Source organism: Rhagoletis pomonella, unplaced genomic scaffold, assembly GCF_013731165.1.
Source record: "Rhagoletis pomonella isolate Grant_MI unplaced genomic scaffold, Rhpom_1.0 Rhpom_scaffold_00007, whole genome shotgun sequence".
Lineage (NCBI taxonomy): Eukaryota > Metazoa > Arthropoda > Insecta > Diptera > Tephritidae > Rhagoletis > Rhagoletis pomonella.
The window spans coordinates 39,954,294-39,978,243 of NW_023458561.1; the positions used below are offsets into that span (position 1 = coordinate 39,954,294).

Here is a 23,950-nt window from a genome sequence, read left to right on the forward strand (position 1 = left end):
GAATAGTGATCAAATAAAAGTAGCCTACCCACAAAGCGATTTTAGCCCTACAAAGGATAATTTAGTTTAGCCGTCAGTTAGACAAACCATAATTACTAACGCACATCTATTGAAATTTGGTCTCTTAGACATTCCCTGTTTTGTGTATCAACAGTCATCCAGTATCCAAAATTTAGTAATCCCTAAAATTCTCTGATCTGCTTCTTCGTATCTACTCTAGCCCTCATTCGCCATACAGTCTCTGCTGCTAGCGCTGCGTAATATTATTAATATAATAAATACTTTTATTCATGATAAAAAAACGAAGGCAGTTCTGTTGCAACGTTTTGGGTCGGACGGCAACCGGTTTTCAGTTGCGTTGCCAGTGGTTGAAGTGGTATTACAGATGGCAATTAACGACTGGGTTGCAATATTGGCAACTGCATTTTTATGGTAGCGATAGAAAAATTTTATTCAGAAATTTTTTTTTATTTCTTCAACTGTATCTGCAGCTTTTTACACTAAAGTCTTGATAATTGGCGGCTCAAAATTCGATTACCTTAGACTACATAGCAAACTATAATTGCTATTCATAATATCGATGGCTTATATTCAATACAACCTATCTGCAATGTTCAAAGTAGTTTTTGTGAAAACCGCAGATAGAGGGTATTGAATATAAGCCCTCGATTTGCTATTGAATTGAAAAAAAAATTGAAATCAAAAAATCAATGCGACAGTTAAATCCCAGATGGGTGCTAACATGCGAAAGTAGTGTTTGTGAGAATTGCAGATAGGTTGTATTGAATATAAGCCCATGGTGATAATTATACTAGGTGAGGTAATTGGAGCGAGAAGAAACATTTAACACTATCTTATTTGAAAATTTGCCTTCAAAAATTTTTATAAGATAGCTGAATGTTATGAAAATAAAGCGAGAAAGCTTTTTATTATAGATTTATATTTCAGTGGCGATATTGAGGTTTGTCCGTAATCAACCAATTAAATAAATATACATGCATATTGCATTTTATGTGACGCTTTTATTTCAAATTTTCTCCCAAAGTATACGAACCTTGAGAAAAATAAATGTCTGTTCACAGTTTGGCAGTTGTAATCTCTACTACATTACTTATACATTTATTTAAGTATTTCGTTTTATTCTACATTAGTTGATTCCTCTTGTTAGTTTCAACACTACAGTGCCTAAATTAGTTATTGTATCGTTCCATGTGGATTAGATTATTGAAGATTTAACAGACTACAATAAAGGAAAACAATATGTGAGTATTAATGTTGATGCGTTTTTTAGATAGGTGTGAAATGCAAGGTTTAAGCTCTAATATTACTACTAACTCGATTTATTTTTTACATTAAACTTTTTAACAATGCGTATTTTTTATCTATTTCTAAAATGTCATAACTTACATAAATAATTATAAAAGTAAAAACACATTAAGTATGATTTGTTTTCCCTAAATTTTAGTTCATATAAACTTAAAAAAATATTTTTAATTTTAATAAAATAATCAATACTATAGAGTAAAAATATTACACAAAATATTACCGCAGAAAAAACAAGCTTATATTAGAAATACAGATGGGTAAAGTTCGAGAAGTAATACACATTTTTTTTATTAAAATTTTAAATTAAATATATTGGCAAGAATCCTAATATATAAAGATGTAAGTACTATCTACAATATTGCGAAAAATACATCAAATGAAAAACCGATTTTGCCAAGCAAAATACAAAACTCGTACATTCTTTCAAAGTAACATTTCTATTTTAGTCACTTATTAGCAGCTTATAATTCTGACTTTCCCATGGAAATAGGTTTAGTACTAGGTACAATACACACTTTTAGTATTAGACCGAGTATTCGCACTACTCGGAGGGATGTTCCATCTGCATAGACAATTTCAATAAGTTTGTTACAGTACAAAGAAAAACAAACTAATTCACAAAGATTCTCCTCTTTACATAGGCAATAAGAAAATATAAAAATAAAAGATAATATGTATAAAAAATTGTATATAAAAGTAAGTAAAAAGAATACTTATTTTGCAAAAGTAAGGATCAAATATCACTCTAAGGCCGAGGCCACGCAATGAGCGGCTAGGCGGCGACTGGCTGAGTGGCTGAGCAGCTTAAAATTAAAACATATGAAATACTATTGAAGTGGCCACGCACTGAGTGGCATTTCTGAGCTGCTGAGCGGCATTTTTGTATGGCGTCGCTCAGCCGCTCGTCGCTTTGCCGCTCATTGCGTGGCCTCGACCTAAGGTTTTATAGGCTACATGTTTGTGGCGCTTACGCCTATCTCGCCCTCAATTGTGCTTGGCTCGTTTACCAAACATATAGCCCTTCCATCGCTCAGCTGTTTCCATTAATAGTGGATCACTATCGATTGTAGATAGTAACAGTAACTGGCTAACGTGCGTCGCATGGTAATCGTCTCGTGCCAAATTCGGAGCAGTGCCTGCAATACGAGAACGTGCATTCAAATTATTCAAAAAACGCACTATCTTATTTTGCATCTATATCTACAAACCTAAACTTAGATGACGCAAATCATAACTCGTACCAGAGCCCGTGTCATACAACAGTAACATTTTTTTCAATGAATACATGCCTTGATTAAAAAGCTTTCCAGCCTCGCGTCCAATGTTTGATGGCGCGGTAGAATTTAAATCAAATAGTCCCAAAAGAGAGTAAATAAAACCATTCAAAACGAAAGATGGCGGCGTTGTTGGATATTCTTCGTACCTGTGAAAATGTAAAGTTAAAGAATACATTTAAAAAATGCGTTATCCAATTCAATCTTCAATCAGAACTCGATAAGCTATGTAATTGGTGTGCAATGAATCATCTCTTCCTTAACATCATTAAATGCCACAAAGCTACGTTCTCTAAACTGCCTAAACCTCTGTGCACTTTGTACCATTCAGCTAACACCTTTCTCGAATCGGTTGAAGTGATTAAATACCTGGGAGTGTTTTTTGATTCTAAGTTTAATTTGAATGCGCATATAAATTACACCATCTCAAACTATTCGCAATTTTCGGACCCGTACACACTTAAGACTTTGTTCACTGCCTTTGTACGGTCTAAACTGGAATACGCTGCGTTTATCTGCAGACCGTATCACGCTATTCACATCAATCGTCTGGAGAGAGTGCAAAAAATATTCCTACACTTTGCTCTGCACAACCCACATTTTTCTGAACCGATTCCACCATACGAGTCGCGTTGCCAATTTATTAACTTATTAACATTAAATAATAGACGCTCACTACTGTCTATGTCTTCTCGACATCGTCTCGGGTAAAGTCGACTGCTCGTCCCTGCTTGGGTTGATAGATTTCACTGTGCCGAGTAGAAACCTTCGTCGCTTTCGATACTTTTCGTATTGGTTTAAATAAAACGGTTTACAATGCAAATGCCCCCATTGTTAGGGCTTTGAATGAGTACAACTGTTTCTCGAAATTTTTGGATCTTGACTTGTCGGAATCAAAATCAATTATCTGCAATAGATTGAAAATCTATTTATTGTGTAAAAATTTAGAATAGCCTAACGTTTTCATTTTGTAACTAAAATATATAGCTTGTAATTTTTCATAATGTCTGTACCATATACAACTTTACGATATTAAATAAATTAATTAATTAAATAAATAAATGTTTAAATACATAGCACCCACCCGTCCTTTACTAAATTTACTCACCAGAAATACTTGTCCATAAATTGCGCTAATACGCCACCATCCTTTGAATATACACGGAATGGTTTTAGGCCCAACGCCGCTGCTTTCAAGTAGCGCTTGTCTCCTCCGGAGTGGAAGTAGGCTCTCGCCAGTACGGAAATCGCGTGGCCCTGTCCCATAGCCGAGAGCCAACCTGCTTTAAGTTCAGTGAAGCCGTTTAAACTGCGCCTCACTGGATTTGGCCAACCACCAGTTTTTAAATCCTGATTGTGGATAAACCACTCGGCGGCATCGTAAAAATGCGCCAAGTGATCATATGTTGAGAACGTTATGTTATCGAAGAAACCAACACCCAGAAACGCCACCGATGTGACTCGCAATTCATTTCGTCGAATTTTTAATGGCGATTTTTTGTCACTGCCACTCATGACGCCTTTCTGTACATCTATAAACAGGTCCCGCGTTATATGACGCCATCTATTCACAGCACTAGTACCCATGCCATAGTATATATTTTGATCTTGCGTGCTTAGCCGCAAATCTGCGGGAATGTAGTGCAGTAGGTAATTCTGCTTAGTTTCACGAGACTGCAATGTCACCATAAGACTACTGCTGTTAGTGACCAGCAAAATATCAACACTTAGCACCAGCTCAAGTGTTTGGTTGATGTCTAAGCGCACAGCACTATCATATCCAATGGCAGTTTCATATTGGATGACAGATGTATTAAATTTCGGATGCCAAATGCGAGAAATATTACTGGACTTGGGCGTATACCAATTTGCTTTATTAGTATCGGCATCTTCCAACACCTGTGGAACAGACGATAGTTCTTCATGCTCAATACACAAGCAAATCATCGTTTAAAGTACAAAACCGCGTATGTGAGGTTGCATAAATTATTTTCTATAAAGAGGCATTTTATGTCACCGCGGTCAACTCTGTGCGCGACCTCTAAGGATTTGGATGAAAGTTGAAGAGATTGAAGGTCTAGGTTACATGAATATACGTGTAGCATATTTTGCCGATATGACGTAGGGTTGTCTATTTACACGGGACTTAAATTTTAAAAAGCGTCACACATACCTTTCTTTAAAGAGCTGTATCTTGGAAACCTTTTAACGCAACTTAATGAAAAAAGTGTATTTCTTCCGTCTTATTATGGGCTCTAATTGTACATTTTTTACATTAATATGCAACGTATGAAAAACGAAAGTAAATTAAGTAAACATTTTTCTTTTTGATTTTTTTTTTTTGGTTATAGCCACAGTTATAGCATTTTTTTAATTTTTATTTTTACATAAAAACATTGTCTATATTGTCAACTTTTAGTACCCAAATGAGCGTAATGGGCTACTTATGCATATGGATCGTCTAACGCTCGAGCAATATGATATATAGACATTGAAATTTTATGAAATTGTATATTTTTGAAAGAGGAAAGGTGTGTAAAAAGCAAAAGCAATATGAATAAATCATATTAACTTTACTAAAGGACTGAAATTATGAAAATCCCTTCAAGAAAATGGCAGAATTGGATTTTGTTGAAAGTTCTAATGGGAAATCTGCTTACGACGTGATTGGAGGACATTTTAAGAGACTAGCAGCTAGAGCAAGTCTTCATCTTATGATGTTACAACAAATTCGTACACCTGAAGCCCTCTACCAATGAGATGCCTGTAAAAAATAACTGCAACTAACTTTTCAGTGGACTATTTCGGCTATGACTACGTGCCGATTACTTGAATCCTATTTTAAGCTAATTTAAAAGGTTAAATAACATAAAGTTAGGGAACTTCATATCCTTATTTAACGAATCTTTAAATCAAAAAATAATTTTTTTCTTTTTAGTTCTTCTTGTAATAAAGCGTGTTGTAATAAGACGGAAGAAATACATTTTTTTTTTCATTAAGTTGCGTTAAAAGGCTTTCAAGATACAGCACTTTAAAGAAAGGTATGTATGACGTTTTCTTAAAATTTAAGTCCCGTGTAAATAGACAACCCTACGTCATATCGGCAAAATATGCTACACGTACATATATTCATGCACCGAGACCTTCAATCTCTTCAACTTTCATCCAAATCCTTAGAGGTCGCGCACAGAGGTGGCCGCGGTGATATGAAATGCCTCTAAAGTAAAAACACTCATATATATAAAATTATAGTTTAAAAAAATAGAACCTCCCTGTTATAATTGCCATTCGTACTGTCATCAGGTATGTATGTAACTTGAGAATAGAAATCGCTGCATCTTTTGGGCGCATCAATATTACATAGTTACATCCCAAGCTAATAAAAGGAAGGTAAAAAATTGTTCTCTTCTTTATAAAGCAATCACATTTCTGGCTAGTATATTTCAGGACGAATGGATAAGGATTGAGCCAAGAGCAAACCCAACTTTTGTTAAAAATAACAGTTACGCTGTTTTGCAGAACGACGATACGCGGTTTTGTACTTTAAACTACGAAATAATTGTTAGGTATTATTAATTAATCGAAAAGGTATAGTTTATTGTAAAAGCAATTAAAACGTTTATATGTTTGTAATAAAAGATTACCTTGATTTTCGGCGGTGGTTCAGACAAGTTTTTGCTATAATGTGCTAAAGCAAACTGAGCAATTTGTGTCGGGTAAAAATACCCACTTTTTTCCCACTGTGTACTTATAGGCACGCCTTCGGCGGCGCTTATGCACTTTACGCGATCACGCACCTATATAAGTGAAATGAAATATAATAATAAAAATTTCTACAAGCTCGTCTTGAATATTGAATTTACCTCCACATTGTAGTTTTCAAAATAAGCAAAGCGTCCACGTGAATCGTATTTCCCTTTGGGTACATTAATTTTTGCATTGCTATGCACCCACGCAAATCGTGGCACTATATTATCATCTCCATTAACGCTTTTATCATTGATGCTACTGCTGGTGACCGCAAGCATGCCACCATTAATGTCAAAATAACTGCGTAAAAACGAAAATGGCACGTATACTTCATTATTTTCTGCACTGTGTTTGCAAGGTATCGAATATTCCTGATTTATCCAGCACTCAATATTCTGTAGCGGTGCAGAAAGTAAAGATTGATTGTCATCAATCGTATTTGAACCCAAACTATTGCCTTTTTTCAATCGGCGATCCCAATGTTGCACAAAATTGTGTGGAAATAAGAAATCCGGAAAAAAGAAATATAGTACTGCACCGGTGAATACTACAAATGCTATGAGTGCGTAAAGGAAATTCTTCAGGTTTAAACGCATTATGATTAGGAAAAAGAGTTGTTCACGCTGTAAAGGTACAAAAATATGAACTCATATCATATATGAAAAAGTGATAACACCATGCTTATTTATGAATACAACTTTTAAATAACTTTTTCAAATGGCACACAAAACCTACGGATGGGGCTTCAGATATTGTGGGTTTCGATTTCAAATAGGAATATGCATTTTAGCTTCATAGCTACGTTCTAAAGCAATTAACTATTTTTGCTTTCTCCAAACATATCTGGATGATGTTAAATGTGTATGTACGTTTGCACTTACCTTGGCGTTGAATTTGCGGGATTTATGTTCGGTACCGCTAGTGCTACTTCGTTTTACAAAGAAACGGTTGATACTTCCACCTCTGTGGTTTATGCTGTGCTTAGCGGTGTTGACAGTAGTTATAATCTTATTGATACTATTACAGCTCTTTGTATCTACACAGGTCACCGTAGGCGTAGGACCTTTCGCTGCTGTCCCAGCGTTTGTATAGTTTGTGAACATCGGATTGTACGCCAATATTTGCAATCGTATTTTTAACTATCCGAAATTCGCATAGATTGTAATTGCAGTTATATAGATGAATATTTTTCGTGCGTAGGCGTTAAACATATCAACTATAAGCTCACGACTTCCATATTCCGGCTTTTATGATTGCTGCCGTTGAGCTAATATGGTCAATGTGCATAATTGAATCGGGTGTTCATATATGACCGTTTTCGGTTTTATAGCTGATTTATTTTCATTTTTAATTATTGCACTAATTTTTTATTTACTTCGTCTGCGAGCGAAATTTGTACAGGTTTTTGTTAGTTTTACCCGAAAACATATGATTTTGACAGGTCTAAATGACGTGTGTTTGTAAACATTCAGCATAGGGATGCCAAATTTTTTAATTTGTCGGTCATTTGTATTCCTTTGGGAATAATTAACATATTGAGCGCCAGCTTATCAGTGCATGCATGTGGTTTAAACCTGCGAGCCGGTTGGTTTAATACGGCTTTCCCACGCCACCTCAATTACGTAGTTCGCTCTCTCATTCGTAATCCGCACTCCAATTACCCTTCGAATTACGTAATTCGCCATACAAAATTTTGAGAGCGAATTACCTCATTTGTAGGTAATCCAGATCCAATTGCCAAGCGAATTATGAACAAATCGGTACCGTGAAATTTATCGAAACTAGCACACAAATCAAAACATGCATTTTTTCTACAATACAACAAAAAACATAAAAATATAATTCCTAAACTTTGTGCAAAACTCGCGAAAATTCAGCAAATTTTCATCAAACTTTTAAACTTTTTAATCAGTTTTTTAGAATTTTTTTGAGTACGCAGTTTTGCAGCCCATTAAATTCTATTAAAAGAATGCAAGTTCGGAGTAGGTCAAAAATCGCGTTGATTTTTGAAATTTTTTTTTGTTGAAGGTGTTTTGCATTTTTTCCATATAAAGTATTTTCGAATAAAACTTTTTATATGGAAGATACTGCGTGAAAAAAATTCCCAATAATATTATTATTGAAGTTAAGGGATTTACAAAAAATCGCAGTGGAGTAAAGCTTGGAAACTTAAGCGTCACGTGTGTGTGTAAGTTTGGCTTACAAGGGATTCGAAATGTTTTCCGACATACCTAATGTAACACACAATGTAATAACACAAATATCGCACTTACTCTGGTTATAGGTAAAAAGTCGCAAAATTGTAAATGATTTTCCGTTTCTCTCCAAACCAAATTTGACAATATGAGGGAAACTCGTTCCACAATGCATTACACTCCTTCCTATCCTATCGTAGTCACCAACAACCAAATGAGAATTTGTAAAATAACTTATATTTTATTTTGTTTTTTCATTTATAAATTCACATGTATACATGTTTCATATTATAGTATGTATGTATATACATAAGTATGTATTACATTAAGCTCTTATACGCGAATAATTTCTAATAGGTAAATACAATAAATCCAATTAAGATTGAAGAAGTGCCATCGGCAATTATTCCACTTATTTATATTCTTCCCTGTTACAACTGAAATCAAAACAAAATTAATTATATAGACATTCATTCTGGTAAATATATGGGGACTATGTACTTTACCTATGCACGTATATCGAAATATGGTATTTTAAATTAAGCATGAACGCATGTGTAGCTATTTCTGCAAATAAAATTGTTCAAAACAAGCACATGACATATAAACTAAATTTAGTTTTTTCGAACAGAAAAAAAATTAAATTTGTATACCATTACCTTAATATAAAAAGCACCTAACTCATTTTCTTTCAAAATTCAGCTTTGTACAAAGGTTGATAGATAACTTACAAAAGGCCCAATGAGATTTAAAAACAACCAGATATCTACTAAAAAAATAAATTCCGAACTTAAGTACTTTAGTTTTTATAAAGTATTGTAATACTCTGTAGACACAATATTTAAATAGGGCTCTTCTGTATCAAGGTAACGATATGTACATTGCATATAAATAGTTCATCACTTGAAAATTGTAATAGCAATGTAAAAGTGTTTAAATTTAAGTTAATATTTTGTTGAAAAGTATTTAATTACAATTTATTTTGTAACGTAATGATTTTTTTTTTTCGACACGGCATTTAACTGAAAATTAACACAATCCCTTTATTCTATGCGTAAATATGTAGTATGATGACTATTACCAAAACTTCTACAAACACATTAAATATGCATATCGCCACGCGTTACTCCATCTAATATTTGTTATGCTGTGCCAGCAATTGCATATCCGTAAGGTATTTGATGATGTGCACCTTTGCTTCAGCCTTCTGTCGCACACCCAAGGTGTTAAGCATGTCAGTGACCACCATGCCAAACGATTGATCCTCAGCACTAACTGCCTGCGACATCGAATTTTGGAAAATCTTGATTGTGTTTAGCATATTGTCGTGATTTTCTTCCTCGGTACGCTCGCGCTTCAGTGGTGGCTCATAGAAATATGGTTTTTGATCTTTACCGGCGGCGGTTAATTGAGTGTCGCCTGTAACTGCAATTTCTAAATGTGAACTTGAGTATATAGTGTGATACAAAACAATAATAAAAATGCAAAATAAGTATGCATTTGCAAGCTGCAAGCAAACGAAGCAATGAAGTGAGCTAGACTGAAGTAAAGTCTAAGGTGATTTGGGTGTACATAATCGGAGCTGAGATTTGAATTTTGAATTGTATTTATTTCGTTTTGTCTATGAAATAACGCAAGCGTCACATTTCGTATATGTACGTACACAGCAGTGATCGGACTCAATAAAAATTCTGTGTGGTAGAATCTGGAAAAAATGTGGTAGATTTAGAAAAAATGTGGCAGATTTAGAAAAAAAAATGTGGTAGATCTCAGGCTTCGGATCAAACTTTTTACAAAAATTAAAAAATATCTGCATGGTTTCACCTAAAATGAAAACTTTTTAATTCGAATCTCTAGAAAAAACTTTTAACTTGGGTTTTGCCGATAACTTTGTGAAGAATTTTTATACTTTTTGGAAAGGGACCACCATAACCGTAACATTTGCTTGCAGTTGGATTGTGCAGTTTTAGTTTAGTTTTAGCTAAACATAGCTTATATATGTAATGTCAAAAAGAAAGTTGGGCTTACCATGCGGATGAGCAAGCGCTTGAGCCGATGTGGTAGCACTGCCGTTGAAGGGCTGTGCAAATATATCTACGACAGCCTGTTGCTGAGGCTGCTGTTGTTGTTGATTTGGATCAACTTGTGTTACTTGATTGGTATTCTGCTGTACAGTATTACATTTACCCAAAAGCGATTCGCGATATTGTCTAAAAAGAAAAACTGTTTAACTCTATTTGGATGCGAATCTTGAACTATATGTACATACATATCGCTCATTTACTTCAATAGTGTCATAACTTAAAAAAGCAAGACTCGAGTAACTATTGAAGTAAATGTGCGATATGTATGTACATACTTACACATGTATGCATTTATAATTTTTTTACCTTATCGAATCGACTAAGAACTGCATTTGCTTAAAGTAACGCCAACGCGATTCCTGGCACAATTTCATTTCCCGCGCAAATTTATCGCGCAAACTCTTCCAACGTTTAGTGCATTTTTGTTCTGAAAAAATATAATCAGTTAGGTAGTACAACTACCAAATTGGAAACGCATAGGTTTTTAATTACACTAACTTATATAGTTATATTTAATTATCCGCTTAACTATATTAATAACAAATAAAAACTAACAAAAACAAACAAGAAACCCTAAGTTCGGGCGGAGCCGAACATTAAATACCCGGCGCAAGTATTAAATATGTTTTTTACCTTTCCGAAAACTACCACTACATGGTAGGAAGGGGTAGTTTTACCCCTATTTTTAACATCTTCAAAATTTCAAATAATGTTAGTCCTTTTCAAGGTATTTTTGTTAGTATCAATTTCGAAATATCGAAGTATCAAGCATTTCTGAAATTTACCGTTATATGAAAAGTGACCGTAATTTTACTCCGATTTCAATAATTTTCAACGTTTTGCTCTTATGTGGCAAGCACAATAACCATACCGAGTTTGGAACAAATTGGTAGAACGGTTAGCGAGATACTTATATGTGATAATAAGTGGGGTATTTTTGGTCTAAAAATATCGCAGAAAAGAAATATAGCCAATACTGGTCAAGAAAAGGAGTTTCTATTATTGCCATCAGTGCAAATAAGAAATCCCGGGATTATTTGCCAAGAATCCCGGGATTTTCGGGACCTTAAAAAGGCACACTCCTAGTGTGCACAGACGGCCGCAGTCACCCCTTAATCGATTTCTGATTTCACTCTGATCATTTATGTATACATTTGTCTATATCGTCGCCTGGGTGAAAGATTGTCATAGGTATGTATGTTAATTTCGGTAGGTTGTGGGAAATCGCGTTTGAAATTTGGAATGCAATTTCTCTAAAACGCGAAGATAGATTTACCTCAAAGTCTCTGAAAATGTTACTAGTTCACAAAATTCTTAAATTATTTAATTTTGAATATTTATAGTTAATTAGTTTTGAGTTTATGAAGGGTTTTCTTTCGTGAAATTTTGTCGTAAGTCATTTGTCCACAATTTGGCAGCCACATATGACAAAATGTGGTCAAAATTTTTACTAAATTAACGACACTTTTTAATCAATATCTCGGAAACTAAAGGAGAAATCCAAAAATGGAGAACGCCATTTTTAAGATATTGATTATTTTAATATGACTGCATCACTAGCTAAATTTTTACTAAATTATCGAAAAACTTTTAGTCAATATCTTGGAAGCTAAAGGAGATATCTAAAAACTGATAACACCAATTGAAAGGCCTTATTTCAAAATATATACAGTATCGGTCATATCTATAGCACGCCATTTCCAAGGGATATTGTGTGCCCCTTATGTTTATTTATTTATTTTTAAGAATTTTCAATTAAAATTAAGTTCATTCTCAGACAAACCCCATATATACCCAAGTTCAACAATTTGTAGAAAACTACAAAAAAGTGTAAAAATTGTTTACCTAAATTTGAAACTTTTTTCCCGGAAGTGATAGAATTTTTTTGAGTACACAGTTTTTTAGCCCCTGCAATTTTAGTCTGATAATGTGCAAATTGCAAGTGGCTACGAATTACCGTTAATTTTTTAGAATTTTTTTTGTCGCATTGGCTTCCATATAATGAATAAACTCAACTTATTTGTACATGGAAGAAAACCGCAACACCTTTGGCGAAAAAAATTCTAAAAAATCAACGGTAACTTCCAGTCACTTGAAACTTGCACATTATCAGACTGAAATTGATTGGGCTATAAAACTGTGTATTCAGAAAAATTCAAACACTTCCAAGAAAAAAGTTTGAAATTTAGGTGAAAATTTGTTGTACTTTTTTGTAGTTTTCTAAAAATTTATAAACTTGGGACTATATGGGTTTTGTTAGAGAAAGAACTGTATTTTAATTGAAAATTCTTAAAAATAAATAAATAATTATAAGTGGCACACAATATCACTTTGAAATGGCGTGCTATAGATATGAGAACTAAAAATCGTCAAAACTGCGCTCACGACAATCTTTTACCCAGGCGACGTATGTATCTACCTCGATTCGCTTTGCCTGTTACAAACAACTGCCTTGTGAACAAAGGTATAATACCCTTGTGCACACGTTCCCACGACAGTCGGGTCTACGTAACCGGAACGACCCAGATTTATATCTGGCCAAGGACTGTCACTCCAGCAACACTCCCCAAAAAGTCTTTGGGGAATTTGTATGCTGCTACAACAACAACAACAACCCTTGTGCACAAGTGCGCTCGGGTATAAAAATTTAAAATTCCCATTTCACCTGTTGACGGCATGACATACTTTGTTTACACATCTGATTCCAAATGGCGAAGACCAACAAAATGTTTTATTCAATGAATTAGTGCTATGTAAACAAACGTAAATGAAAATGAAACAACCACATGACTGAAACGAAAAACGTCGCGAAGCACTCTAAAACAGAAATCAAATCGAATTAGAATCGAATGAGACTATGTAGACGGTAGTGAAAATGAGACAAGGTAAACTGCAGAACGTCGCCAACGAACACCGCGTACACACAATTGTCGCTGCCACTGTCCGTCTTTACAGTGCTGCTTTGTAGTTTGCGATCCCTCCCTGCTTCGTAATGCTGAATTGTCGTTGGCAAACGACGCAGTTCTAGCATTTGCTACACATCTGCCACACTGTGCTCACACTCGCAACGCACCGGCAGTTATATAGCTATCTCTTTCCCACCTAGGTATTCATACCGCTACCGAACGAAAGCGCGCTTTCCATTTGCAGCACAAGAAGCAAGCAAGCAAGCGACCGAACAACAAAGTACAGCTAACGCAAGCAGTCAGCAACGACGACATCAGCACTTATGAAATGTGAATGCCGTCAACGTTCAGATTGCAGCTGTGGGTTGGGGGGAAGGGAACAGTGATAGATACACGACGACATCGGCGACGTAACAAACGTAGCTGCCTCCGCGCGCGCCTCTGCTATCAATAACCTACAAAAACAACTTCTGCAAGCCATTGCCCAGGCATACAGCCAGCAGTCTGGCCACCCAAAAAGCGCAGTGTGTGGTGGTGGCATGATGGTCGTATTTTAATTTTAACTCATCGCCACGCTGGTCTCATGAACATTTTTCGCTGCTTACTGTGCTGTTGAGATAGCTGTCGCTGTCTTGTTCGTCGCAGTACGCCTCCCCTGCTCTGCACCGTATATGTATACGTACTTCAATACTAGCTATTTGGCACCGAGGGGCCAGGCATCGTCGCCCCTGCTCACTTTTGTGGATATGCACATTCACACAATCGTACATTCGAATTAATACTCGATTTTCATTTATACTTTAACGTTGGTTGGTTTTTTAGTTTCCATAGTTTTACTTTTATGATGGCGACGACTGTGTGCTCCATTTGGCTTCGACTGAAGTTTCTGGTTACATATGTACATATGTATGTACTTACTACATGAAATCCCGCATACATACCAGGAACTCCAAGTGATTCTGCAATCTGCTTCCAGGTCTGCGCCTTCCTTACAAAATGCTTGTAGTTATAGTGGGAACGGTCGTATATGACCGGGTTCAGTTTCACAGCTTCAATAAGATTCAAATCGAACTGCTGTTCCAAATTGGTATCCAATTTGTCCATTCCGTTTTTTTTTTGTTTTTGCTTGTAATTTGAAGATTTGCAATTGCACGTTTATTATGCTGCTTCTGCCCACAGAGACGTCCACAGAACTCCGCCAACGGCTTTTACTCTGGGATTTCGCACAAAAATCTCTAATTTCTATCGCAGTCAAAAGTCGCTGCTTGCAGTGAAATTTTTTCTAATTGAGGCAGAACAACTTTTTTTTCAATTCCAGGTGTAGATATTTGCTATTTGTGTAGCTACCCGACACGACAAGCTGCGAAGCGACGCAAATGCAAAGCAAACGACTCCAACGACGACTGCGGACAGAGATAGACGATGGCGATGACGATGGCCGAAAAGCCAGCGAAAACTTCGACCTAGCAATTCGTCGCAGCGCCGTGGCAGAGATGCCACACAATCGCTGTTGCTATGGACAGCGAATTTTCACCTGTTTTTTGTAACTACGTTTGCTGCTTTAGATAAAAAGTGTGAAGAATTTGTTGTTGATACTGCTATTAACCCTTAATTAGGCGCATAAAGAAAATCACGGGTCCCCAGTGACCCCAATAAGTGTTGAAAAAAAAAATTTTCAAAATAAAAAAAAAACGAAGTGTCTATTAACAAAAATATTAAAATACTCTATTATCGTGAATTGAAAAAAAGAAAAACATTATTTCGACTTCAAACTTAAAAAATAATTAAAAACTTACCTCCGCCAAAAAGTGTTACGTGGTAGATGCATGGGGTCAGCACTCAAGCGAGTAGCGACGACGATGTTCTAACCGTGACTAAATAATGTATATTGTCATAAATATTAAAGCTCTTTATTATAGTTAACTTTAAGAAAGAAAAGCACAACTTTGACTTAGATACAAAAATACTTTCCACCGCGAAAAAATGTTACATAAGTGGTCACATGGGTCGGGGATTAAAAGAGTAGCGACAAATGTGTACACGCCGATGTTCTGGCCGTGACTTATTTACGTACCCCGCGTGGAGTTAGGAAGCTGACAGAGCGCGAGCACGCGACGAGCATTCCAAGACATTTTTTTTTTAATTAAGGGTTAATTAGAAAAGAACACTTGTCAAACTCGAAATGAATTTCACTTAACGTGTTAAATTAACGTTATCTATAGATAACGGTAAATGCTATTACGTTTACTGTTCCACAACTAGTTTCTTGTAAAGTTGGCAACGCGAATGGTATTGACTATCGATATATGCCGATAGTATTGACGATAACTATCGATATATCGATACCATCGATCATATTAAATTTATAAAAAAAACTACTAAAATATGTCTATATTAAATTAAATGTACTCTATCCTGTACAGTTTAATTTGTTTGCCAAACAATTTTTCTGCTAAAAACTCTAGCCCAAAGTTTTAGTCTTCAGTTTTGTTTGACAATCATTAATAATTAAGCCGATATTGCTCTAAATTATTTTTAGAAATCTATATGTATCCCAGATGAAGAATTTAGAACTGGGTTCAAACTATAGAAAAATTGACACAGAACGAACTACATTTAGGAAAAAGCATTTCCTTAAAACAAGAAAATGGTATTCTTATTTTAGGGTTACTGGTTTCTCCTTAATATTACGAAAAAATTTCCTTAAATAACTTTGAATTTTGCAAGTGCTGTTAAGACAAAGTTAATTGCTTTCCTGGCAAATGTCGGCTGTGGCGTCGCGTGAAGACTACTGCTTTTAGTTCAGGGATCGCAGGTTTGAGTCCGGTTGGAGGTGGTTACAGTAAGGTAAGTCAATTATTTCTATTTAAATATAAATTAGAATTGTAAAATTAATTTCATATATGGAAAAACCCAAATACTCAAATACTATAAAAACTTAATTATACAATATTTTTTTAAATACAATGTACAAATTTACAATTAAGAAATAGTATCGAGCCTTAAAATGTCGATAGTATTTTTGTAAAACACAAACCATCGATATATCGATAGTATCGTCGATATTTTTCCACCTCTAGTGTTTACCATCTGATTTCCATTTATGAAATGACGAGTTTGTTTTGATAAGATGGATCTTAATTGTGCTAGCGAGTTTAGTAATCTTCAGTTTTAGAGATTTGTAAATGAAAAATGTCATTAATATGAATCAAAAAGGAACTGTTAAAACTAAAGGTAATCATAAAGGATTTTTTTGCAATTAGATATACTGCAGTTTTGGTAAAAGTTGGAAACAAGTTTCACTAAAAAGTGAAAGTTTGACACCGTTTAAAGAAAGTGAATATTGTTAAAAGATCTTAGTCCTGTGTGGAGTTATATGCAGCAAGAAACATCTTTTCAAACATCAATTTGTCAACTCCGCCTCCACTAATAATAGGTGCGTTCGTTTAAAATCTCCAACAGAAACCAACCAACTGCCAAATTCCGGCGAAATGCCATCTGTTCGCTCACAAGAGAGAAATATCCAAAATAGTACGCGAACAGAAAATTTGCAGAAACTTGCAAGTTAGACGAACAGCTGATATAATTTTTGTTTACATACAAAAGTGTAAAATTTAAAACGTACGAAAAGTCATCGCAAAGTGTTATACTGACACAGTTTATTGATTAAACAAATAACTACTTATTTCTTACAAGTTTAATTAGTCGCATTTTGTAATTTTTATCTTCCAAACCATCAAATTAAATTTTGTGATTTGCGTAAATGCCAACCAGCTGTTTTTGATCAGCTGTTTCCCTGTTGGCAAATTGCTGTTGGCAAAAATTTTTCCAACAGAAACTAACAGCTTCCCCTCAAAATGAAATGTCATTTTGCTCTCTCAATTTCCCCTACTTTGCAAGTTTTTTGCGTACGCGAACGCAAAAACCTGTAAGTTTTGGTTAAACATGAACAATTAACAGCTACGCGAACGAACCTAATGACGCTGATGCTGGCCTGTCACGTTTTGTATTGTACCCGTTTTAAACGGGTCAAGTTTTTGAATTAAAATCCGAATCATTTTGGATTTGGCTTTAGTATTTGTTACGCGTGTTGTCTCACTGGAAAATCTGGAAAATCTGGAAATGAAAATATCAGTACTTGGTAGATTACAGTTTTTAGTTTAGGCATTTTTGTTTTAAGTATTTTAACTAAACCTTAAACGCAAACAAGTTTTTATATTGAGTAAGTACCTACATATTAAAGTTTCTATATTTCAGATTTCACTAATAGAGAACTGCTACACACTTAAAAAATATATGGCATCAATGCAGATCCGCGTCTTTGAAATGCAAATTTTATGTAAAAACGATACATAATTTACATAAATATAAAGTAATTCCATAACTGGATGAGTCTTGTTTATATGTATGTACTTATGTACAACTTACGTATGCAGATTTGTAGATAGAATTCTTAAATGTGCTTTAGTAATTACGGCAAGACTATCCATTGTGACGTTATAGCATCCCAAACGTTTAGAATTGAAAATGAGCGGGATGAAAAAGATTTTACTCATTAGCGGCAAAAGAAAATCAGGAAAAGATTACATTTCCAGCGCACTTCATAATATACTCAGTGATCGTAGTCAAATCGTTCGCATTTCAACGCCCATAAAAGGCGAATGGGCAAAACGACTCAATCTAAATTTGAACGAGTTACTGAGTGATGGCCCTTATAAAGAAAACTTTCGTAAAGATATGATAGAATGGAGCGATTCTGTAAGAGCCGAGGACTATGGGTATTTCTGTCGAGCTGCTATGCTGGATGCAAAAGCCGAAATTATAATTGTTAGTGATATACGACGCAAGACAGATATTAAATATTTTCGTGAAACTTATGGCCCACTTGTATATACAGTGCGTATTAATACCAAAAACACAGTACGCATCGATCGAGGCTGGATTTTTACTAGCGGCGTCGATGACGTTGTATCCGAATGTGATTTGGACGATTATCAGCAATGGGACTTAGTGCTGGAGAACAATTGTAAATCAGATGGCGAAGAATGCATCAAAGCTATAACAACGAAATGTCATCTATAAATTTAAGGATTCGTTAAGTTCAAAAAAAAAAGTAAATAAATCAAATTAGCTCTGAAACATTCACTTAACTGTACTGATTATACAACTAAATTAAAAATGGATGTACATATGTAGATAGTCGTTTACCAATAATAAAAACCTGATAAAGCAGCGTGAATATTATAAACAGATTTACTTTGTTGTAACTAAAATATAAATAAATCAGGTGATGCAACATAACATCGGAAATTTGAAACATACATATGTCTGGAAGGAGCAACTTTAAGAGTTTACATGTAAAATATTTATAAGCTTATAAACAATGACCTTGGCCCCACTCTATGCAATCGCTAGTTTATTTTGTTTAAAATACAAACGTATTATATTTAGGTAGAGGATGATAAAAAAGAATCAATATTTTATTTATTTAAAAAAACACTATTGGTAACTTTATAACTAAGATATTTACAGGTTTTCGCTGAACTTGCATTTTAAACATAAACAAAAATTATTCATAAATAGTGATTTTACAGAAATGATTCAATAATCTTGGAAATGCAATAGACATGATAATTTGATGTGATTTCAATTATATATATATTTCTTTACTTGCACTATGAGACTTATTAGATGTATATTGTAAGGGCGTTTCAATGTAATAAAATATTACCGATATGTTAGCAGTTTCGTTATTTGTATTAATAAACATAAAGAATTTACTAGCTTCTACGCAGGCAAATTTTTACTCTATACGAATTCGACGAACACGACGTAACCTAAGCACTTCCTTGACTACTTGACGCGACACTATAATCATGGCTAATATATCTGCGCATATAAGCATATTGAATACATTCTCCCAGCCGCTTTGTGATACTAATCCGGCAATAAATGGGCCAACAGCCGCACCTAGAATGCAAAATACGAACATGTTGGCAATTGTATAGCAATTAATAGGCTGATTGTGAATATCTATACTATTTACCAATTGATCCAGTGCCGTCTATAATCGCCGTTACTGTCGCTAAAGCTTTAGCATTGTGTGATAGCGATTGGTGCTGTCCTAACTCGGCACTAACGAATGTTGTAATAAGCGCATATGGTCCATTGACCATAAATCCAGCAAGTAAAAGTAGAATAATATTTACGAATAACGATATGCCGCCGAAATGGACATACATAAATAGCTACAAATTTAAAATGGAGAAAGATATATTATTTAAGGACTAAATTTATTTTCTAAAATCCGAAGTCTTCAATTCAAAAGGAATATTTAAAAAAGATGCGTATTCTAAAGTTTCTGAAGATGTATAGCAAAAGTACAATTGCCATTAAGAGAACTCTAGATTAATTAAATAATAAATGAAATTACCAGTGGCGCTGCGCACACTAACAAGACAAAGCAAGTTGTGGCGGGCATTCCTGTGTGATCGGATACAGTTCCTGCTGCAATCGCTCCAAAAATACCACCGATATCAAACAGTGTAGAGAGATCTGCAGCAACGCTGGGGCTTAATGTAGCTGCGTAAAAGACATGAAGAAATTATTTCAGGTACAAAAACCTGCTCAATTACTCACTGGAAGATTGTATATATAGTGGCAGCCAATAGAGGAATGTATAACTAACGAGTTTAGCAAAGAATAAGCACAATGAGAATTCTACAACGCCAGGAATGGATAGAGCCTGAAGTATGCCAACAGCGTTTCGTTCAGAGTGCGCATTGGGTTGTGATCTACTACGAGCCAAAATTGGTGTACGCTCAGATGCACGGTGATTTATTTCCTACACAATTTTAAGTAATAAAAAATTTAAAAGATTAATGCCAACGAACATGGTACCGGTCATATCAATGGCGCATCCATTTCAAAGTGATGCTGCTTGCCACTCATGTTTATTTATTTATTTTTAGGATTTTTCGATTTAAATACAGTTCATTTCTAACAAATCCCATATAATCACAAGTTTAAAACTCTGTAGAAAACTACAAAGCACGCAACAAATTTTCACCCAAATTTCAAATATGAGAAAAAGTTTGAAATATGCGTGAAATTGTGTTGCATTTTTATAGGCTTTGTTAGGGAATGAGCTGTATTTTAACTGAAAATTCTTAAAAATAAATAATTAAACATAGGTGGCAAACAATATCACTTTGAAATGGAGGTGCTATTGATATGACCGATACTGTATATGTATGTAGTATGTACAAATTCAGGTGTTAGTGTAATGAAAAATCAATGGGTCATAGCAAATTGTTTGTATTTGTAACCGTTGAAAACAAACACTCTTAAATTGGAAATATAAAGCGACATGCACTTACTGTATAATCGTCTGTATAGCCATGAATACCAATGTTCTGCGATGGAAGAAATCGGTTATTTTAAAAAGTAGAAAAAAGCAATTCTATTTACACATTGACTTGGACATTAATTATTAGAAATAGAGTAAAAAGACTAAGATTTATTTTATTAAAATAAAATAATTATTAATGAAGGTAAAAAGACTACACCAGGAGGTTCGAAAAATAGTTATCTTTAAATGAACGTTGATTTCTGTAATTAGAACAAGATAGTATTTAAACATTTCAGATATGCAATAACAGGAGAATATGTATGCGTTCTTTTAAAAAAAAGTAGTATTTAATGTTTTTAATTATAAAAAAGAACTGAAGTTCAATAAATTACCTAAGCATTGAGCTCTAGCGAGTATAGGCATTCATTCATCGATAACGTAATTAAATATTTAATTATAAATTTTAACACTCTCAATTTTACTAAAATACTAGGCGTAATCAAAAAAGAAAAATCATAACTCACCGCCTCATAACTTGCCAAAACTGGACCGCGCTCTTCATCTTCATGTGCACTGCTATGATTCACCGGCAAATGAGGTCGAGTTGACGGCAAGCCGACGATTTCAGGATCGTCGACAATAAACAAAAACATTACAAATCCCAAACCCGCCATTATTGTGCCAGGCACAGCAAATGACAGCATCCAATTACTCTCCACAAAGTGGGCGGCTATCAATGTGCCAAGTATATTGCCTACTGAAGTATGACTATTCCAAATGCCGAATATAAGACCACGTTTCGATCTGCCAAACCAACGGGCCATCAATGTGACTACGCCCGGCCAGCCTGTAGTTTGGACAATGCCACCTAATATCTGAACTATAACAAAGTACCACATGCTATGTATGTTCCATGATTTAGCCGCACCAAATAGCAGTGTGAAGAGTCCGGAAAACAACATGCCCAAACTCAAGTAATAACGCAGGGAAACTCGTTCAGCAACAATGCCAGAAACAAACATAGAAATGGCATAGGTTACAAGAAATGCTGAATCAAGTGTACCAAAGAGTGTAGATGCATCGGGCACGTCTATAAAAAAAAAATAAAAATATATAAGCGCAATTTTATGTAGTTTCATTGTAAAATATTTTTCGCTTACCAAAAGGTGGATAGCCACAGTCATTGTCAGTTGTGTTGTTTGGGTTTGTGCAGTTCTCATGTAATACTGATTTCACAACAGATATTGGTTTTCTGGACATGTGATAAGCAGCATATGCCAAGTAAGTGAGAATGATGGTGGATCCCTTAAAGCTGAACGGAAAAATAAAACGGCTTAGAGCATTAAATACATTAGCATATTTGAATATATTCTTGAGTACATTTGAACGATGTGCACATGTATCTATGTACATAAAAAAAATTGACTAGTAATTATATAATTAATTATGAACTTACATGATATCTTTGCGCAATTGCACCCGGGGACAACACACACTACTTAGCTTTTGTGCAACTAATACTCCCAATGGTATGTCGTACATATTAACAGATTTGCGACGACGATGTTGGTGCATAAAAAACCAGCTTATTCAATACTTAACTACAACCAGCCTCCTTGACTATAAAATATGTATTAAAAAATAATCATAAAAGAAATAATTCATTAATACAAATGTATGTATGTATGTATGTATGGATGTCAACAAACTCTAGAAAAACACATGATATAAAAAAATATATCGCACACGGTCTTCACAGAAGAGAGAACTACAAATGACACTCGTCAGAAAATATCAAAAACTACGTTTTCTTAGCGTAAGCTAATCATATGGGCAAGGGAGAATTTACCTTAGGTTTTTCAACAAATTATGACAAAAATTTGCTCCAGCTTATGCTGAAAAGTAAATAAAAGCTGTGAGCATATTTTTAGAGTATACTTAATTTCAAAAATGCCAAATTTTGAGTTGCGCCGGTTTGGAAGATTGTGTGCGATATGTGTATATGCTTGGTTATCGCTATATGTGCACAGAACTAAAACGGAAGCTGTCATCCGGCCACGATGAGAACTAATAGAGAACGAAAGAATGGAGCTATTATGGACAATAAAATGAGGGTCTCTTTTTTTTATAAATAAGGATGCAGGCAAAAAAAAAACAAATTAATTAATTGAAAATTACTGTGCGCATAGAACAATGCGTAGGCGATATCTTATCGTTCGCAAAACTCCAACAATTTACATACATACATATGTATGTATATATGTATCTTGAAATAACATTATAGAAGCCAAATAGCTTGTTTGCTGCAATAGTGAATGTAACTGATTAGCCTGCAGTATGGAGTATTTTGCTCCTGACAAATTATTACTTATGGCTGCGGCAACAAAGTGCAGATTACAATTTATGAAAATCTACACGTCTTTTATGGGTTTAGCGAATATGCAACATAAGTATAAACCTTGCGTGGCTTTTATCTTTTCTATGACTGACTGCATAGAGAAAAATAGTTTTATTTACATACTTTTGCAATGATTCACTCATTACGCAGACGAATTATAAATTTATGCCTCGTTGGCAGAAAGCTAACTAAAAAACGAATGTTTGTGAACATTTGATATTTTTCCAGTTACAATAGAACTGAAAATATAAATGGACACAGAATCTTTTTTGCTACCTTTAGTTCAATTCTTAAGAAACCCTTTTACAATCGATGCCGAAACTGCTGGTGTCTTAAGGATATACGAAGGTTTATCACTTCATTTTCGATTTTGGTTAAATATCTAATATATAACAAAGAACAAAAATATTCACTTTAGCAAAACAGTAGATGATAAATTTGGTGACAACAAAAGCAAAAGTGCCAGACCTGAAAAATCCATTTCAAATTAAATAATCGCGTTGCCAACCGCACGTTTTGGCTGAAGGCAGAAATTATGCTATGTTTTTTACAGTCGCCTATTGGGCAGAGTTGAAAACAATTTCAAGTCAATTACAATCAAACACGTTTAACAATTTACTCGTTACAGTAATCCATACTAACATCTTGAATTTTCACAATCTTATA

The 23,950-nt window shown here is 34.6% G+C and overlaps 4 protein-coding genes across 15 annotated transcripts; 1 reads left to right on the plus strand and 3 right to left on the minus strand.

Moving 5' to 3' along the window:
* Positions 1 to 709: 709 nt before the first annotated feature.
* LOC118742801 (D-glucuronyl C5-epimerase B) lies at positions 710 to 7,785 on the minus strand. 3 transcript variants are annotated; one of them, XM_036475148.1, is made up of 8 exons: positions 7,579 to 7,784; positions 7,232 to 7,489; positions 6,464 to 6,973; positions 6,245 to 6,397; positions 3,709 to 4,499; positions 2,535 to 2,749; positions 2,298 to 2,462; positions 710 to 1,240 (listed from the first exon to the last, which is right to left on the minus strand). In XM_036475148.1, exons 1-7 carry the CDS (start codon positions 7,585 to 7,587, stop codon positions 2,311 to 2,313), a joined length of 2,088 nt encoding a protein of 695 aa, XP_036331041.1. In that variant the 5' UTR covers positions 7,588 to 7,784; the 3' UTR covers positions 710 to 1,240; positions 2,298 to 2,310. The 3 variants fall into 3 exon arrangements, with proteins under 3 accessions (XP_036331041.1, XP_036331042.1, XP_036331040.1); XM_036475147.1 differs by lacking the exon at positions 710 to 1,240 and having other exon boundaries at positions 2,002 to 2,462; positions 7,579 to 7,783; XM_036475149.1 differs by lacking the exons at positions 2,298 to 2,462; positions 2,535 to 2,749 and having other exon boundaries at positions 7,579 to 7,785.
* Positions 7,786 to 8,789: 1,004 nt separating this feature from the next.
* Positions 8,790 to 14,933, minus strand: LOC118742805 (transcription factor Adf-1). 5 transcript variants are annotated; one of them, XR_004993397.1, is made up of 6 exons: positions 14,477 to 14,933; positions 10,936 to 11,056; positions 10,574 to 10,755; positions 9,627 to 9,970; positions 9,052 to 9,112; positions 8,790 to 8,982 (listed from the first exon to the last, which is right to left on the minus strand). XR_004993397.1 is itself a non-coding variant. In XM_036475156.1 (4 exons), the coding sequence occupies exons 1-4, from the start codon at positions 14,637 to 14,639 to the stop codon at positions 9,678 to 9,680; spliced, it is 768 nt and encodes a 255-aa protein (XP_036331049.1). In that variant the 5' UTR covers positions 14,640 to 14,933; the 3' UTR covers positions 9,520 to 9,677. The 5 variants fall into 5 exon arrangements, 1 of the variants encoding a protein (XP_036331049.1); XR_004993395.1 differs by having other exon boundaries at positions 9,627 to 9,979; positions 14,477 to 14,932; XR_004993398.1 differs by lacking the exon at positions 14,477 to 14,933 and adding an exon at positions 13,315 to 14,434 and having other exon boundaries at positions 9,627 to 9,979.
* A 71-nt stretch (positions 14,934 to 15,004) lies between these two features.
* Positions 15,005 to 18,787, plus strand: LOC118742806 (probable phosphomevalonate kinase). 4 transcript variants are annotated; one of them, XM_036475161.1, is made up of 2 exons: positions 15,005 to 15,078; positions 17,793 to 18,787. In XM_036475161.1, the coding sequence occupies exon 2, from the start codon at positions 18,063 to 18,065 to the stop codon at positions 18,615 to 18,617; it is 555 nt and encodes a 184-aa protein (XP_036331054.1). In that variant the 5' UTR covers positions 15,005 to 15,078; positions 17,793 to 18,062; the 3' UTR covers positions 18,618 to 18,787. The 4 variants fall into 4 exon arrangements, with proteins under 4 accessions (XP_036331054.1, XP_036331052.1, XP_036331051.1 ...); XM_036475159.1 differs by lacking the exon at positions 15,005 to 15,078 and adding an exon at positions 16,621 to 16,769 and having other exon boundaries at positions 17,779 to 18,787; XM_036475158.1 differs by lacking the exon at positions 15,005 to 15,078 and adding an exon at positions 16,621 to 16,769.
* Positions 18,788 to 18,957: 170 nt separating this feature from the next.
* LOC118742802 (glucose-6-phosphate exchanger SLC37A2) lies at positions 18,958 to 23,739 on the minus strand. Of its 3 annotated transcripts, none has more exons than XM_036475150.1 (9): positions 23,561 to 23,739; positions 22,343 to 22,506; positions 22,047 to 22,198; positions 21,411 to 21,976; positions 20,915 to 20,950; positions 20,175 to 20,379; positions 19,969 to 20,117; positions 19,582 to 19,783; positions 18,958 to 19,505 (listed from the first exon to the last, which is right to left on the minus strand). In XM_036475150.1, exons 2-9 carry the CDS (start codon positions 22,459 to 22,461, stop codon positions 19,339 to 19,341), a joined length of 1,596 nt encoding a protein of 531 aa, XP_036331043.1. In that variant the 5' UTR covers positions 22,462 to 22,506; positions 23,561 to 23,739; the 3' UTR covers positions 18,958 to 19,338. The 3 variants fall into 3 exon arrangements, with proteins under 3 accessions (XP_036331043.1, XP_036331044.1, XP_036331045.1); XM_036475151.1 differs by lacking the exon at positions 23,561 to 23,739 and adding an exon at positions 23,408 to 23,546; XM_036475152.1 differs by lacking the exon at positions 20,915 to 20,950 and having other exon boundaries at positions 18,959 to 19,505.
* Between the last annotated feature and the right edge of the window lie 211 nt (positions 23,740 to 23,950).

What these genes read in the sequence shown, in the direction of transcription:
- LOC118742801 (XM_036475148.1), bottom strand. An exon ending in TTGAAAACTACAATGTGGAG is followed by an intron (nt 6,398 to 6,463) that starts GTAAATTCAATA and finishes TCACTTATATAG; the next exon opens with GTGCGTGATCGCGTAAAGTG. An exon ending in AACCACCGCCGAAAATCAAG is followed by an intron (nt 4,500 to 6,244) that starts GTAATCTTTTAT and finishes TCTGTTCCACAG; the next exon opens with GTGTTGGAAGATGCCGATAC.
- LOC118742805 (XM_036475156.1), bottom strand. Translation starts at nt 14,639, where the DNA reads ATGGACAAATTGGATACCAATTTGGAACAGCAGTTCGATTTGAATCTT. An exon ending in AGAATCACTTGGAGTTCCTG is followed by an intron (nt 11,057 to 14,476) that starts GTATGTATGCGG and finishes ATATTTTTTCAG; the next exon opens with AACAAAAATGCACTAAACGT. An exon ending in AGCGCTTGCTCATCCGCATG is followed by an intron (nt 9,980 to 10,573) that starts GTAAGCCCAACT and finishes GTTCACATTTAG; the next exon opens with AAATTGCAGTTACAGGCGAC.
- LOC118742802 (XM_036475150.1), bottom strand. Translation starts at nt 22,461, where the DNA reads ATGCACCAACATCGTCGTCGCAAATCTGTTAATATGTACGACATACCA. An exon ending in TAGTGTGCGCAGCGCCACTG is followed by an intron (nt 19,784 to 19,968) that starts GTAATTTCATTT and finishes TTAAATTTGTAG; the next exon opens with CTATTTATGTATGTCCATTT. An exon ending in AGACGGCACTGGATCAATTG is followed by an intron (nt 19,506 to 19,581) that starts GTAAATAGTATA and finishes TTTGCATTCTAG; the next exon opens with GTGCGGCTGTTGGCCCATTT.
- LOC118742806 (XM_036475161.1), top strand. Translation starts at nt 18,063, where the DNA reads ATGAGCGGGATGAAAAAGATTTTACTCATTAGCGGCAAAAGAAAATCA.